Genomic DNA, 18,026 nt, shown 5'->3' with positions numbered 1-18,026 from the left:
ATTTCAGGAGTTTCATTTAACAAGTGTAACATGGAAATTATGCAAGTTATGCAGCGTAATTTAAATTTCACCGAGGGGACGTTTTGTGAAATTCACGTATGTGTGTGAATTACTGTTTAGCTGATTCACGTTTCCTTTCATTGCCTCCTCTGTCACTGTCATGAGACACTAGATCACCAAATGAGAGGACGATTGCACCCGGTAGCCTCGGTGCTAATGTTCTGCATTTCACAGCTGACAGGTGTTCCTCGAGTTCACAGGAGCAGGTGGTGGGAGTGTGCTTGAGGTCTGGACTACATTCCACGAGAGCCACAAATCACCTCTGATCTACCTGGAGATTTCAGAGCGCTGTAAACTGCCTATGATACTATCCGAAGACGCCTCCGGTAATTTCCATCTGTCAAGGATGCCTGGGAGCTCAAGGCGCTAATGTGAAATATTTTAAAGAGGGGCACAGCATGCGATTTTCTCTCCTACAAAGCGAACACATATTGCCCATCCACTAGGATAATTATATAAAGAATAAAAAACCCAAGACACCAGTTTGTTTCCAAAGCAAAACCTGCTGTTTCAACATAAGAATGGTACCCTACAGATGTAAAAGTAATATAGCTGGGCAATTCACGAAAAAAGGACGGAACAGTGAGGTGAGGTGGAGCCGGTTGACCATTTTCTTGAAAAAACATTGTTATTAATGAGGAGTTTTCACACTGTTAATTAAAAGAATTTCTTAAGATGTGATCAAATGTCCTTTTGGACAGTTGTAAAGTAACTCTGTCATGTTTCTGATTAAAAAGACTACCAGCAAGCCAGCCAAGGGAGATCACTCTTAACTCTAAGTTGTATTTGGGCGCAAGTCAGACATAGGTAAGCAAAACCAGAATGTAAGTGAAGCCTCATATCCAAGCAACAAGGAGTTGAAGCGCGTGCACATGTAAGGAAATGATTCAGAGAATAGAGGTCAGATGTCCCCATCAATTTGAATTAGTGAAAAACGGTACATTGCAAGACGATAATGTAGAAATCATGACAATCACCACCATTGGTATGTCAATTTCCCCACATGCATTCCTACAAAGCAAGGGGAAATTCTGCCATTGATTCTACCATTGATTCCGTTAGCGGCATGATGCTAATGCGAACCCCCATGAGAAGTTAAAATGGAGGAAAACGTGTCATTTCTGAAGGAAAAGCATATGATATTAAACAATAAATTAGGACTCAGTGTGGATTGCTGTCAATAAGTATTGCAGCACCCTTTCATATCATGAGCACGGCTGCACTAAATTAATTCACATCCTTTTGTGCTACAAGTTGTTGCCCTATGGGATTTCTGAAATGAAAGGTTTCAGAATGATTACCGTGAAAAGCAGGCAAGTTTCATGAAAACGACCTGCATACAGTACGGAAGGTTATGAAATGAGTTTCCATGTGCCAGCAGCCAATGCAGATTGGCCATGGCAGGAGAAATATGTGTCTGCCTTATACTGTCAGTAACCATTCGAGATTCAGAGTTTCAGAACCGGGAATTTTAGACAATTAAGAGGCCCAACGTATGTAACATTACAGTATTTTAAAAGAGAAGGAACGACCGGCTGATAAAAAGGATGCACATGGGGAGAAAAGGCAACATTCTTAAATTGAAATTTCAAATGGGCCAAATGCAGAGTGGGCACAGTCCATGTCTACTTGTGATGGATGTCTTGAGTAAGTCTACCATCAAGATTTCAATCCCAAGGGATGGGTAATTCTATTTATTAGGATGCGCTGTCTTTCAGCATGCTGTAATCTACTTTTGTGTGCTTTCACCAAGCCCATCACTTTCATTCGATCCTTGGCATGCCTTTCAAAATTCCTTTGGTTTGTTAGGTATATGCCTTAGGTGTGTCCCACCTTGAAGCTGTTTTGTTACCGCCTTGGAGACAAACCCTGTTACATAGATTATTGCACAATTGGCCATATACCTGAGTGTCAGTGCACTACTTTTTTCTTTTGGCTCTCCGCTTCACGCTCATGGCGGAATGTTGTTTCTTCCTCTGGCATCTTGCTTTCTTTGTCTGCACCTGACAAAGGCTGCAAGCTGGAGGAGAATTTTTTTATTATTTTTTTTATTTTATTTTTTGCAGGTTTATATAGCGCGAACTAGACCGGAAGATTGGAGCGCTTTACATGAGCACCGGTTAAACTTGCAGCCCTATTCCTAAATTCTTCCCAAGTTTAGCAGTTGAAAAATATACAAACTGGTGCCCTCTGAAAAGAAAAAACACAAGGGAAACTCTCAATGCTGCTCTCCCTGGCACAGCGGGAGAGCTGATACTACAATATTGACTGCACTCGGAACACTCGCCCCATAATGCTTTGTGGGAAATTCCTTCCACAATGCATTTTTGCCCATAACTGCCTCTGGTGGCCCTAGGATGATGGGACCACCACCAAAACATTCAGCACTAGGTTTGGGGGGACCTCAAAGTCATAAGCTCTCCCACCATTCAATGTCTTTTTAAGCTCTTTCACGGCAGGAACTTTAGCTTTATATTTGGGAGTAGTTTGTGCTACAAGGGCCTTGTTTGTAATAATATTCTAGCAGGCCTGCTAGGCCTGAGAGCGTGTACTGCACTATGCCCTCTAGAGGCTGAATATGTGGTTACACTGCAATGACACTGCTATTTTCTGTTCATATGGCCATGCCCTCCAGGGGCTAACTATATGGTTAAATGACCATGTTTCTTCCAAATGCTATTTTTATTGTGGTGCCCTCTAGGGGATGTTCTGACTATTACAGTCTAATGCCATGTGTACGAAGGAATGCTCAAACACTGTTTATTTCGGTTAAAGGTTTAATGTGCTGCAAGGCTAAATACTTATAAGGTCCCAAAGGTGAGACCTATTGGCTATGTCAATGTTTGTGTCCTTTAGATTTCAGCTGTGTTGTCTCAGGGAAGGAGATCTGAGGTCCTGTTACTGAGACAGCAGCAGTTCGAAAATCAGGGGGGCAAATTCTTTTTCCACCATATTATTTTTTGTGTAATTTGTAATAGGGCGATGCTTTTGCAATGCTTTTACAAAAACTAACGAGGAGAGGAAAAGTAATGAAGGATGGGCAGAAAAGACAGATAAGGAACAATGGCCAAAAACTGCAAGTAGCATAATAGAACAGTGGGAAGAAACAATGTCATAGTATTAAAGAGAGTGTGTGAATGCATCTGAAGTACTTCTAGATTTGATATGGATCAGAATGTTACTGACAAGTGTGAACACCCTGGTACACATTGCAATACTACAGACGTTTTGAGTGGCCACCTAAAACCTGTATTTTGAGCTTCTCTTTGCTTCTGTATTTTATAACATAGACTATCTCTAATGCATTTTCAAATTTGAATGTATAGTGCTGTAAGGCCAGTAATAGGCAGGAGGTCAAGGTGTCCATGAATAATTGCATTATGCAGTTGAATTAAACAGAATAAAATGGTATTAGTTTAATAATCCTATTTCCAAATATACGAAAGCTTGAGCTTTGTTTTTTTGATCTCATTAGTAATTCAGGGTTGAGAAAAGACACCTCACATGCAGATGTACTCTACCAGATGGGCACATACTAACACATATACTCAAAGAAGCACATGTCTGTTAGAAATCCTTGGATCTACTTTTTAAAGAGTAATGTTGTTTATTTCTCCTAATGTCAGGCTCTTCTAATTTAGAGGCAGGGCTGTGGCACAACCTTTAAAAGCTTCATTACTCACAACCAAAAATTAATCACTGAGTAGAAATTTACACTGGTGGCTAAAACAAGCAGTGGATTCACACTGTGATGTTTCTGTTGATGCTAGATACTGTTTTTCAGTTGAATTCCTTTTGACATTCGCATCTTTTAACAGAAACCTGATGTCAATAAGTGGCCCCAGCATAAGGAAACTTCCAAGAGGTTGCACATAAATGAGTCTCATAGCAACCACTTCATAGATTGATGGATCTGGCTACGGCAACCAGATGCTTTTATTTGCTCATGCTAAACACCAAAGACACACAGACAAAATGAATCTTTGTAAGCCATAAACCTCGTGATTATTTGTGAAACGTAGTGCAGATAATTTCTGTCAGGCACGGATAACACAATGGATCTCTAAAATACAAAATGGGTGAACTTACATGTTGTTTCTGTCCCAGCCAGAGGGTCGCTGATTTCATTTGCTCCTACAGAATACACATTGACATAATATTCTGTTTCTGGTTTCAAACCGACCAAGACTGTGGTAGTTTGAGTTCCTTGTACATACACCTGTATAAAAATAAAGAACATCAGTGTTAAGAAATGTGCTATTAAGCCAGCTCAAACTCAGACATGACTGACTTACACCATAGACAATAACGTCTGTACATGTAACTTCAGTATTAGGCTCACAAAGACAGCGGCACCCGTGTAGTTCAGGAGAAAGCAGCGGGATAGATCACCATTATGTCAGGATGAGTAGCATGTAGAGCCGTATTGGTGACCATTGAAATAATGTGCATAGAAAGGTCAATCTGAGCTTTTCAGCGGTGGGAGCAGGGGGAATATTTGTGTTCCTGCTGCAGACTATCATTATCTTAGGTTGCGTTCGGTGTGGGCTCTAGTCTTAGCTCATCTGGAATACACCAGTAGTTTGTATATTTCTGTCTGGCCTACCAATTCAGAGGCCCACAGCCTGGGAGGATACTGCAATCCAGTTGATGATTCTCCAGTGTAGAGAATATGATTTTACTGAACTAAATGTTTTCATAAACTCCCTGTTTATTCGCATATAGTGTTGAAATCAGTCTACATAATCAATCAAGCATACTACAACAGCAGACAACTATTCCTTGTCTTTAAATGTCACGCATGAGGTGCGTTTGACTCAGGACTTGTTACTCCACGTAGTGGTGAAGTGGTTGACTGTTTTTTGCTTCAGGAGCCTTCCAGTGAGTACCTTGAGATCTTTAATGGATGGGTGTAGCCTGAACAAAACGTGCCAGTTGATTCATCCACCACCTACATAGCTCTATATAAATGAACACCTTCAACGTTCACACGAAAGACAGCTTCATTATTTCTCTTAATCATAAACATATAAAAAAATAATAAGTTTTAGAGTTCACAAGCACGTCTTTCTTTTTAAAAAACGTAGAGGCCAAAACATCAAGGAATCAAGTAAATGCCACCTTAAAGTCTAAATGAGCCTACGTTGTAACCACAACAGACCTGATGTTATCCAGAAAGAATTGGAAGCATTACTTTGGTAATTATATCAACACACTCATTTTTCAAAAACAAAAGTGGAAAAATCCCTATTTCCTGTTTTTCCTCTGTTACTCAAATGCTATTTTGTTCTTTTAATATCCAATCAAGTAGGCTGTCTGTCATTCAAGAAAAAATCTTCAATTTCTGCGTCCAATGGCATGACTCTTAGAGTTTGGTTTTGGCAGCAAAGTTGTGAATTAGGTCCACTGCAATGGAAATCCTTGTTGTACTCACCTCTTGGGGTCTGCCTCCAGCAACAGGATAGTATTCAACTTTGAATCTGTCCACACTTTGAGAAGGTGGGACCCAGGTAACTCTGAAGGAACGGGGTGTTGGCTCAGAAGTAACAAGATTGGAGGGAGGGTCCAAACCACCTATGTGTATTAAGAAATAGAGTATAGATTAATTGCTTACATAAGAATGTTAAACGTATTTGAGAAACAACTCATGTTGTAATTTGAACATAGCCAACCTCTATTCATACTCCACTGTGTTGTCAGAAATGGCATATATATATGTGTGTTTTTAGGTTTTTAGGGCAAACAATACAAAGTAAAATTAAAGTGCCAAACTGAGGTCACAGCAGATGTGCGATACACTAAGTGGGTCATCTTAGTCAAAGAGTTTTCCTTCTGACTCTGAAATGAAAGTCTAAACATTTCAGTGATGGAAGGTCCACGCTGTGGATGGCAAGGATCGCTCAAAGTCGTATACGGTTGTCATTGAGCTCCCACTGAAACTGGTAGTTTTGGTGCTGAAGCCTTAAAGGACAAACCCAGATTTCATGGCAGCCAGTGGATTTGCTGCCGCCCCACACTCCAAGTTTTAATATTCAGTCACTTTTTCTGAAGTTGAAACTATTCCCCCAGGGCAGAGCTGGATGCCTCAGTCCGATTATGCTCTGACAGGCCAGATTCCCGCTGTACCAGTACTACAAAAAGCTCTGAGGATTTATTTGCTGCCATGGACGCGAACTTACTATGGAAGCCCCGCACCTTGCATTGTGTATTCTTGTGAGCATTAAAGTCCTTTTTATTTACAAAGTAAAGTATAACTGGACACTGATCTTATTGGCTGCTATCACAGTGTAAGCTATATTCTGAATATCTAAGCAGCCTCTCCTTACGCAAGCACTGGACTGCTCTCTCTAGCTACTCTGACAGAGTTAGGTGCTGGAGACGATTACATGGTTAGCTAGGTTCGGGTCCAATAGTTCTGTGGTCCCAGGACACCATTGGTGAACGACTCAAATTTATGCCACTGAATCCCAAAAAAACATGACTGGCCTAGTGTTCCTAAAAGCAGGTTGCCTCAATGGGTTTGACTCTTTCCAGGTTTGTTACTGAGACAGGTTTGGAACACTCGTTGTACATCTATATAGTTCTCATTAGGAAATCCATCTCAGTCAAAAGGCTCAAAGTGTGATCGGTGCTATCATTAACGGCAATGTATAAAATAACGGAAGTAACTGGGGAATATACTCATGTCAAATTTACTAAATCAAGCTATTGGGGCATTTTTTCGAAATATACTTACATCAAAAGATATGTACAGTTAAAATATTAGCAAAACCTAAAATGTACTGAACTCTAATGTTGAAATATTTATCATGTTTAACCTTTGATAAAGAGTTAAGCATGTTGCTCCAAACAAAATAAAGACATAAGTATCTAGAATACTTTGGAACTCAATGGTCAATTGTGTTACCCTGTACAGTCATGTGGCATATTTTTTCATTATTTTTAAGAAATTAAAATCTACACCGTCGTGTTTCGTCCCGTCTCCGTCAAGCGTGCCTTTTTGAAGAAGTTCTACTTCCCATGAAATATGTTGATTTCTGTTTTGTGCCTCTAAATTGCATGCAGAACTTTCAGCTCAATTGGAGCTGTAGAACACCTTATGATGGGAAATGTGAGATCATAGGACACTCTTGCAAAAAAAAAAAAAAAACATTTTTAAATACACTAACCTGACTATAGAAAGCGAGAAGTGTCCATAAACAAAATTAAATCGACAAACATGTTACTGGACGTAAAGAAACTCACCAGGGCCTTTTACACTGTTACACACATTTTCGGTGAGGCTGTTAACAATGTTTGTGAGAAGAGAGAAGTCTGCAACGTTGTACATGTAGATATCATCGGGGTCAGTTGCAATCTCTCTCAATTCATTTTCATCAGCATTTTTAATACCTGAAAAAAAAAACAGAAATAAAGAATTAAGTAGGGAAATGGACTCTTTCGTCCAGTAAGGTTTCTGTCACCCAGAACAGTGCCACACTAATAATATACAAATCAACAAGACCAATATTGTTCTTCCTACAGTCTTTCAAGTATTTATCAAATAATCAGACCTGTTATTGTTTTTTTTTTTTTATTCCATGTATTTCAGCACACTTTTTCATTAATTAGGCTCGCACGTGGATTGGCAGAACATGGTGAAGCCTCAAGTACCAACACTGAGTATAGGTGTTATTTGTGCATCCCATGGCCAACCATCTGGCTAACTGGCACCTCAATCCCTCCAGCCTACCTGGGGTAACAATTTCTAAAACAGCTTCTGAAAGAATTGAGGATCATTGGGCCAGTGAAGGAGCAAGCCTAGGTAATATGTTAGGTATTTGTTTTGCACAAGTCACTTGTACTTTACAACCTGTTTCGGGGGGTGGAGGGGGGGGGTCATACTTGCACTAGTCAAACCTTCTTAACAATAGAGACAAATAAGAATTGAGGACATCAAAGTATGAGGGGCACTGGACCCGTGAAGGTGCAAGACCAGGCAATATTTCAACAATATTTTTTCACAAGCCATTTGCACCTTATAACCTGTTTCACGGGGCTCAAACTAGTACTCGTTAATCACTCTTTATAATCGAGACAAATAAGATCTAAGGACATAAAGGTTTTGACATAAAAAGTCCAAATGGCATAAAGTTTTTAAATACAACTATGTTTTTATGTTTCTTTATGAATCGTGAGTGTATTAGACATTGTTAGAAATGGTTTTATTTATAGCTGTATGCAATTACTTATGCAAATAAATTAACTTTGACTGTGCACCCCCTCGTGGAGGAGTCTTTCATGGCATCAAAGCACGCACAGGGGGGCTACCTAGATCTTTGAGAACCTTGAAAACAACTTTACTTTTGAGCTCATTTACAGAGTCTCAGTATCTACTGTCTCTGTGACTGAAGAGGTGCTTCCAACACGGTGTTGTCACAGAATGGTGCAGAGAACTTACATTCATCCTTTGCTGAACTGGAGTCGACATTGTGATTGAAAACACAAAATGACAGCACCGTAGCTAACACTATATGTACATCTCCTTCAACTGTGTGCACACATACTTTGGTCTATTTCCACAATGGGTAAAATATTTGAAAATTAAAGGCTTTTAATTTTTCTTTGCTCAGTGTGGTCCTTAGTCACATTACGTTCTCCTTTCCTATCTTTCCTTTGCATCCCAAGCTATGTCACATGACTATATTGGCAATTATGATACTTTGGAAGGTCTATGTGTAATCAGACGCAATTCCTGATGTAATAACCTTATGATAAAGTGAACAGTATTGCTACTCATGATGCGTCTAGGATCCAAAGGATATGACCAGGTTAGGGTGTAATTTACAGGGAACAGTGATAAAACCCGTGCCAGGTAAATTGCCTTTCTCTAAAACTATATCATATTAATGCAGCTGTTTCCAGCAGTGTTGTATTCTCTAGATGTAGTAAAGACTGACAGAAATATATAACACTCTAGCAATCTTAAGGTAACAAAAGGTTTGCACAAATGCTTTTTTACAAATACACTACTCAGTGCAAACATTTGTATTGGAAAGTCCATGTGACAATTATGCTGATGTGTCATTGTCATTTGCATAGTTAATTTGGTGTATATTCCAGAAACAACAGACAGTCCATGTAAGAGGTGAAGAGCTTAACACCTGGTTTAATGCATTTAGCACACATATTTCAACCAACATGAAACTTTACTGTTATGTACATTATTAGAGTGTGCGGAAGCAGAGGCAGGATCCAATATGTTTTTCCTGGCCCTCAGTATATCTTCCTGAAGAGTAGGCTAAATCTATTTAATCAAATCTAATATTGTGAGGCCCATCAGGTCACTCACCACTATTCACTTAACCTTCCCATCACACCTACATCCAGGTAATAAAAGATCCGGTAACTCAACCCAAATTTCAAATTAAGGGCCCGATTATGACTTTGGCAGACGGAAAAGCCTGTCTGTCGAAGTCCCAACGGGTAGTGCAGCCGCCTCCCAGCCGGTCCCATTACGAGTTTCCCTCTCGGTCAGTGGATGGAAACAAGAGTTTCTGCCCGCTGGCCCAGTGGGGAATGACCTACAGCATTGTCTCCGGGTCATAATCAAGTCAGCGGCAATGCTGTAGTGCATAGGGTGCACCAGTCGCAAAGTTCACTGTCTGCAAAGCAGACGTGAACTTTGCGACCCTGCTGGCCATGGAGACCCCTGCACAGCCCATGCCCTGTACCTCCTCTCCACCAGCCGTTTCGTGGTGGTGCTACACCATGAAACCACTGGCGGAGAGGGGAGTCGTAATCCCCATGGCGGCGCTGCTTGCAGAGCTGTCCTGGTGGATTAGGGCAACCAGCACTGCCAGTCCGTCCTGTGGCGGAATAGTGGGGGTGCTGGCAGTCCGACCACAGCACTACCACCCGGTCGTAATGTGGCAGTCAGACTGCCACATTGGCAGCAGTCTGTCTGCCACCGCAACCCTGGCAGTCTTAAGAATGCTAGTGTTGTAATGAGTGTCTAAGTCTGGGTAAAGAATCAAATATGAGATCTCTAATTTATGGTAGGAGTAAGAAAATATCTGTTTTGTTGATATCGGGGGATTTAGTCCACTGAACAAAAAATCAATTGATGTGTAATTAAATTATGTTTTTTAATTCATAATTGTGCTCTAGTTGAATATTAATGAACACAGTCCTACTGTTTGGTCTGCGTTAAAGGTCTTATATTAAGGCCACTAGGAAGGGGTTATTTTTCCAATCCGGTGCAATGTTCAATAGTCTGTGCAGGCTTGAGCTACGAGCCTCAGACTGGTCTTAAGTAAAGAGAGCAACATTTCTGATGCGGTTTAATACAATTACTGAACGATGGGTCACTGTATGATTGTTGATTCAGTTTGAAGACCCAATAGTTCACAATGAAAACTGATGTGTGCCAAAGGAAAATGTCACAGAGGCATGTTGGCAACGAGGATGTGTTATTTAGACAGTCTAGGCTGAACAGTGCAATGTTTTAATTGCGCTTTATACTTGAAAGAGTTGGGAAAAGGGGTGCCATTTGGTGCTTAAATATGTACTACTACAAAGAAACACTAAAGCACTAAACAAGGAACTTTTCTGTCCATTAGTTTGATTTTCTTTGTTTATGCACTGACTTAGAAAATCATTGGCTCTAACCCAGATGCTTATGATACACAATGTTGTATAAAGAGTCTTAAAACCTTGGAGGGCATGTATTTAAAATTCCAAGCACCAGTCTCTCTATCCCATGCTATTAGTTTGACCCAGATTCACTCACCCACAGCATACACCTCTATCCCATCATCGCGTATTCTCTTTGAGGGTGCAACAATGTCGTCTTGTGATTTTCCATCCGTGAGAAGGATTGCTATCTTACGAGCTTTCTCTCTCATACCAGCCTCTGGCCTGAAGTTGTTTTGCAGGATGAACTTTAAAGCCAGTCCTAGTGCAAAACAGAAGATGAATATTAGCAGTCTGCACCTAGTCTAAAATGGCAGATACAGAACAGTGGCCTTTGGTAATAGTGAACTATTGGAAAACGTTCAAGAACATAACTTGCCGGTAAGTGTGTTGCCTCCTTTGTAGGGTAAATTTGCTACGGCATCCATTAAACTCTTCTTGGTTTTATGAGTGTTTAGCTGCCATTCTGTCCTGGGATCACCACTGTACTGAGAAACAGCTGAAAGGAAAATAGAAACACCAGTCAGAATAATGCCATGATTGTCATTTGGAAGAGTGATAAAGATACTCTCCAACCGCTCTTACCGATTTGAACTCTGTCACTTCCAATGTCAAATACTTCAACCACACGTGCAATGAAGTCGCGGACTATTTTGAAGTTGGGTCTCCCAATGCTCCATGACCCATCCACCAGAAGGACGATGTCAGCTTGAGCTTTCGTTGTGCACTCGAAGCCTACCATAACACATAGATACAGGTAAGATATCCATCACTCGATGCATACACTAACACTGACAGTGCAAGTGCCTGCTAAAAACACATACTTCAAGACAGTTACCTGATGAATGCTTTATTACTGTATCTCTTTAGCATTATGCACTGACAGCAAATCTTTCTTTTATCAGTGATGATTTCTTTTAATCTTGCTAATATCACTTATATCAAACAATTCTAACTTACAAAATCAATATATTGTAAATTTCATGAAGTAATTATATGTGACCACTCACTGGCGAATCAGAAATAGCCAGCAAATGACTAGGAATTGACTAAAGATGTCCTGCTTCCTAAAGCCTAGAGTAAAATAGAGCTGTCCTACCCACAACACCCAATGAAAACTGTACTGTACTGTATCCTGTATTTCCAGCTATATAAAAAAAATCATGGTTTACAGCCAAAAATAGCGCACATCAAAAACATCAGCATTTCTGAACTGTGCATTTGGTTGGACAAACTTCAGTGCAGATTATTAACCAGAATTTTTGATTTAACAGCAAATATAAATTGGTTGATAAATGACAATTTGAATTTGTAATTACAAAAAAAAAAATCATTTTGGAATCCACAACTTGGCATTTGATTTTGTGTTTAAAATTAAAATTGTAGTCCTGTTGTGCAAAATAACTGTGATTTTCAAATTAAAAACACTATTGAGGTGACAATGGTATAGTAATAGCGTTGTGTAAAGAATTAAAGGGGAAATGTAATTTGAATTTATAAAATAATATGGCACACAACAGGGTAATTAAAGATAAAAAGTAATGAAAAATAATGTGATACATTTGAATTCTAATAAAGCTTGAGCTTATTAATTTTTTTAACAAGTGAGAGTAAATGGAATTGTTATTTGTTTCTAAAAAGTAACAAAAATATTTTTGAACAAACAAGTGAAGGGTATCACTATTTTAGAGGTACAATATCTGCAGAAACGCTCCTGTGCAGGGGAAGACATAGGTGAACATTCAGCACACTTGTTCCCATCATGATAAAAAGCTTTAGGAGATATACTAGGTATTTCCTGGGAGAATCACAATAAAAGAAGGCCATCTGTTCCCAAATTTGTCTGCAAATAAGATAAAATACTACGAGGAATTATTATCAAAGGGAAAAAAATCTCTGTTTGTTAGATCAACATTGCACTTAGTGCAAAAACATTAGGCTTTTTGGGCACAGAAGGCTGTGTGAGTCTACTCCTTCCCTCCTGACAACATTCTTCCTGCACAATAATTCCCAATTTACAAGCAGTATTTAGCATGTGCTACTATTTTTAACATATTGGACCAACGGAAAAATACTACCAAGATTCTAAACACATTGGTGTCAGTTGCAGCCATGTTTCTATTAAGCATGACAGACATGCGGCTAAAATCAAGCTGTACTTACTGTGTCGCCGACCTGTTCAGTGAGGAAAACATAATCTACATTGTGTTAGAGCATAATTAATACAAGCAGATGGTGCAGAGGATTGCACATCTAACAAAATGTGTGAGAGGGAAAGGATGCTATTTAGAAAAAGAGACACAGAGACTGATTCAACTCAGAAGACGCTAACAGGACAAGGAAAACATGTACATAAAGAAGGAGGTGGCAAATAAAGTTGCAATCCATGGCATTGTTCTCAGCTGAAGATTTACAGAACCCAAAAAGCATCTTTCGCATTACAGTTGTGAACCCCGAATCTTGTTGGATATGTATTCCATATAACATTCCACAACTTTTATGACCACGAACGCGAAGTAGTTTTTTCTTGATTTTTCAGAAGATTTTGCCAAACAAAATATTTTATGTTAAAATATTTCCAATCAGAGCTCCTGGAATGAGAAATTTGATGATCTCAGTTGAAACAGGTTGCAACTTCATCGACTGTGTGTTCCTTAGAATTATCCAGTATCCTGTAATAGCGTGATCCTTGTACCTGAGGGATTTAAAGCCATGTCTTTCCTCTGCATAAAAAGGTGCAAATCTAGGAATTCATCAACAGAACATAAGCAGACTGCATTTTCACAAGACAAAATGGAATTTCTTGAAAACAATTACCTCCATGCACATATATATATATATATATACATCGCATATTCACTTTTAAGTAACCAGTTGTAACATGCATTATTAAACAGTGGCTGCCCCCACATTAAAAACTTTTAATGGAAATGACCCTGCACATGTGGCGTCTCTAAGCTCTGGTGTGACTACGTAGAGTGAAGGCAGCCTCCATGAAGGAACTTCTGCTATCATCAAATGGCACTGTCATGGCTTTACAATACTTTTATTGCACCTTAATTTCGAGGGTTCAAGTCAATATAAGCACAATTAGTCTTGTACTCTCTTTTGTGCCTTCTTTTAGGTATGCTAACCTTTTTTCATCGATAGCAAATTGTCTCTATTTATAAACACTATTTTGTTATGCAGAAACATTTGTATGTGAAAGATATGTTTTGCGAAGCATATAAAAGAAATATGTTTGACTGAAAGAAGGAACTGCCTAGTGTTATATTTGTGACATAAATATCTTCGTGAATTGGGTTGCATTAGGCTAAATATTAATCAATTTGATATTACAAAACCGTTTCATAGGTACTGGGCAACAGATCTGAGTATGTCTGACAGAGGGCTAAAAGTCTGTTATTGGGCTGTGCAGAATGTGCTGCATAGCAGTCAAATAACGAGTACTACAACCTCCATCATCTGGATTGCTAAAACATACAACAAGTGTTTTATCAATATTTGTGAGCCTTGCCTAGGATGAATGATGGCTACAGCTGGATTCTGACCACACATCAAATGGTTTAGTACATCTTTCTAACACTTAAATACAGCAATCAGCAACAGAAAGGTGAGCTTTGCCTGTGCAACAAATAACCTGCTACTGGGCTGTGACACGTGGTAGGGCGTTAGGTAAATTTTGATCAGTGTGAGCTAGAAACATTTTTTTTTTAATCTGCAAATTATGCAGACGATAGATTATGTGTCAAGGTCACCAAAGCCATACGTTTGTGGAAAATGTTGTAGCCACAAAATCACATATTTCCAGTGGTCCGGCATATAACCCACGAGAAGTGTGACACTTGACAAATGTGTTACATTAGCATTTAGACAGCAGCATAAATTATTCAGTCACTGAAAATGCAGGTGATAGATAAATACGTTCTAATGGGAGTAAAATGTATAGTTCACATACCAATGAGAAATGGATGGTTTACCAAATCATTAAAAAAGCAAATGTGTGATCAATTCTGAGGACATTTCCAAGACTCATGGAGAAATATGGTGACAGAATGGGATTTCTGCTGTATGCTGTCAGGGTTGAGTTATAAGACAGTGTGTGAGAGGTGGGGATAAGTAAGAACTTCTAAACAGTAATAACTAATCCCATATAATGAGCTTAACTGTGACAGTGTTTATGGCATGGGTAGGCATTGTACTGGAAGTGGTGCTGGACATTTAAAATTGTTTTGGCAAATATTTGTACTGCTTTGTAGATCTGGCACGTTGTGTTATTTTCGCTCACTACTTTATAGGTTGTTTTAAATGAAATGTGGGAAGTCTGCAACTTAACACTAAAACAAGGTAAATTTGTAGATTGGAAACTCAGGGGATCATTACGCATGACCGCCAGATTCGCAGTGGTGGCCCCACCGACAACATGCCGGAGGCGGGACTACCACATTATGACCATGGCGGAGCCGCCACGGTCAGACCACCGACACCGGCAGCCTGGCGGTCCCGGTGGTTTCTCATCCTCCAGAGCAGCCCTGCTTGCAGCGCTGCCCTGGGGATTAGGAGTCCCCATCCACCAGCCTTTCAATGGGGGTTTACACTGCCATTAAAAGGCTGGTGGAATGGGGGACTATGGGGACCCCTAGGGGCCCATGGACTGCCCCTGCACTTGGCATGGGCTGTGCATGGGCCCCATGCACAGCCCCATCACTTATTTCACCTCCCGAATTATGGGCAGTGGAATGCACAACAGGTGTTGCTGCACCGCCACATTGGCGCCGGCTCCATTAGGAGTTGGTGTTAATGTTAAGGCCCTGTTCACCACAGTTTCTGCCTGCCAGCTCTGCGGTGAAGTCCTATTAGGGGCGGCGGTGTTCAGACCACACAAGCGGGAAGAGTTTGGCGGGCAGCCTCCGCGCCCATCAAACTCTTAATGACCACCTCAGTCTTGTAGTGAAAGTGTACTAGTGAGCTATGTGTAGCATAGGTAGGCTTCTGACAAAGCAATGAAGTCATATTTGCATGTTCAATATTATGTTTCTACTACAGTGAAAGAAAACTGATGTGGAATCATTTTGGGCACCCCTAGGATCCATATGAGACAATTACTCTTTCTAACAAAACCACTAGCAGCACCATGCCCTTGCCAAAATAGCAGAGTTGTGTGAATGTAGCCAATTTGTAGGGAATCATTGTGCTATAGGGGAAAGAACCACACACAGAATATGCCACCTCTTGCTCTCATTAGCCCTTCGATTAAGGTGGTGCTCTATGCTGGGATGCCAAAATGCAGATAGGATGGCATCCTTTGATTCACAGGGCCTTTGAGGTATATTAATAAACTATGTAATACTATGGCCCATATTTATACTTTTTTAGCGCCGCATTTGCATCATTTTTGATGCAAAAGCGGCGCAAACTTACAAAATGCAATTGTACTTTGTAAGTTTGCGCCGCTTTTGCGTTAAAAAGCGGCGCAAATGCAGAGCTAAAAAAGTATAAATATGGGTCTATGTACTTACTGCAGAAAGCTATTCACAAACCAACTTGTAGAGACCTCCAATTCTTGTATCTTTTCTGTGCAGAGCTCTCCATCAATGTGATGGAGATCTCCACACTCATAGGCATACACTGGTGTGAATGTGGGAGAGACACGAGGAGTGGCTAAAAAAGGGACTTAGGGAAACGTAAGGAGAGGCTTAGGGAGGGGTAGTAAGGTGTTTATGGAGGAAATGCTTATCCACCCACAAAAGAGTAAGGCCATAGCTCATAAAATACACTTTCAACATTCCTACAGCAGTGAAGGTCACAGAAAAGTAGAAAATGTACTCCAGCCCAGTCTTCAAGTAAGTCTAGCAACACACATGGCCAGCCATAGGTACTGCAGTAATATGGAAGCAGCTGGAGTTAAATACGAAGAGAGCCAAGTGGCCACTACAGTATCACAGTTTCTGAGAACTGGTGACCCAGCTCAAAGGAACTTTCCAACCAAGTAAGAATCTTGGCTGCCACCTTAGATGTTCACAGACTCTGCAAGTCCAAATATCGAAAGGTAAAAAATAATGTATTAGTCTTCATAGTTTATGGCCTGACCAAATCATCTGCAATATTTTAATTTGGCAAACATATTCAAACTTTGCTGAAGAAGTGTGTATGCCACGCGAGATCCCTTTACTGAAACTTAAATTCCTTCTCTGTTCTTAATCATTACTGTAACTTATGTTCTAAATTTGGTAGGTACTGAAGAGCAGCGAATTTGATGTTTATTGTCTCTGGGGGCATCACAGATCGACATTAGCATGCTCCTCATTTATACATAAATGGAAGAGGTGATGTGGTTTTCTACTTACCACTGAACAATAAAGGATTTTAAACTGTGGTAATGTGCCCAACAAGCACATCTTGTACTAAGGAGGTAGGATATTAGGGTGGATTCTCATGTTTTGTTTCAAGTTAAAGTTTCCGATTCTGGTTTTGTTCTCTGCTTATTCGTTGTACTATTGTGTCATAATTATTCAATTTCCCTATTTCTCACACAGCTGTGTCATGCTTACAATTCATCTGAAATAAATTGCATTGAAATGTAATCATTTCTCCATTCTTATCTAACGTCTTCATATGATACCAATTAATTTTTAAGATTGTACTGATTTATAATCATATATAGATTACAGAGCTATGCAAACACATTTTTAAAAAATAACACTCATCATTCAAATAATACAGTTTAGAAGCATACTTCTTTGTAGGCAATCTCAAAGCACTGTACACAGAGGCTGCTTTGGAAAACCATTTGTTCATGATAAATCATGCTTTACCTGAGGAAGCCATTGTGGGATCAGGAGCATTTGACCGCGTCGTGGTTTCATGTGCAACGAGGGGTGGGCTTTGTCCATCACCAAACACCCCAAAAACATTTACCTTGTATGAAGTTGCAGCCCTAAATTCATAAGATATTTGATGTAAGCCAGACATGCCATTCATTTTTAATGAGCAACAGTGTATAACAGTGGAGTATGTTTATATAATACCATCTGAATGGATCAGTAAAGAAAATATACCAACAAATACAAAACACAAAGGTGATAGATGGAATTCTTACAAAAGTTTAAGTCACTAGAAATCACTCAGAGATGTTATGTTATGTTGATTTGTAGAGCGTGGCTAATCACCCATGAGGCCATGTAGGTGCTGAGATGCCTTCCATTCCATATTTTATACCCACTATGCTACTTTAGACAGAGGGCAGCTATATAAAAATCAGTCTTGGTCCATTGGTGCAGCAAGACATCTAT

General features: G+C 39.8%; 1 protein-coding gene across 3 annotated transcripts in view; it reads right to left on the bottom strand.

Annotated features, from left to right (window-relative positions):
* COL12A1 (collagen type XII alpha 1 chain) overlaps positions 1-18,026 on the bottom strand; it is a 307,200-nt gene that overhangs the window by 190,033 nt on the left and 99,141 nt on the right. For 2 of the 3 annotated variants that reach the window (XM_069235673.1, XM_069235672.1), the window contains exons 17-23: positions 17,550-17,671; positions 11,320-11,469; positions 11,114-11,233; positions 10,832-10,996; positions 7,306-7,452; positions 5,495-5,634; positions 4,150-4,279 (exon numbers count right to left, since the gene is read on the bottom strand). In XM_069235673.1, the coding sequence (XP_069091774.1) occupies positions 4,150-4,279; positions 5,495-5,634; positions 7,306-7,452; positions 10,832-10,996; positions 11,114-11,233; positions 11,320-11,469; positions 17,550-17,671 (974 nt within the window). The remainder of the gene's footprint in view (positions 1-4,149; positions 4,280-5,494; positions 5,635-7,305; positions 7,453-10,831; positions 10,997-11,113; positions 11,234-11,319; positions 11,470-17,549; positions 17,672-18,026) is intronic. The other variant, XM_069235674.1, reaches the window with a different exon arrangement.

The sequence above is a fragment of the Pleurodeles waltl genome, chromosome 5, assembly GCF_031143425.1.
Source record: "Pleurodeles waltl isolate 20211129_DDA chromosome 5, aPleWal1.hap1.20221129, whole genome shotgun sequence".
NCBI classification, from domain to species: Eukaryota; Metazoa; Chordata; class Amphibia; order Caudata; family Salamandridae; genus Pleurodeles; species Pleurodeles waltl.
The sequence above is the reverse complement of the archived record's forward strand: the minus strand, read 5'-3'. Positions and strand labels throughout refer to the sequence as shown.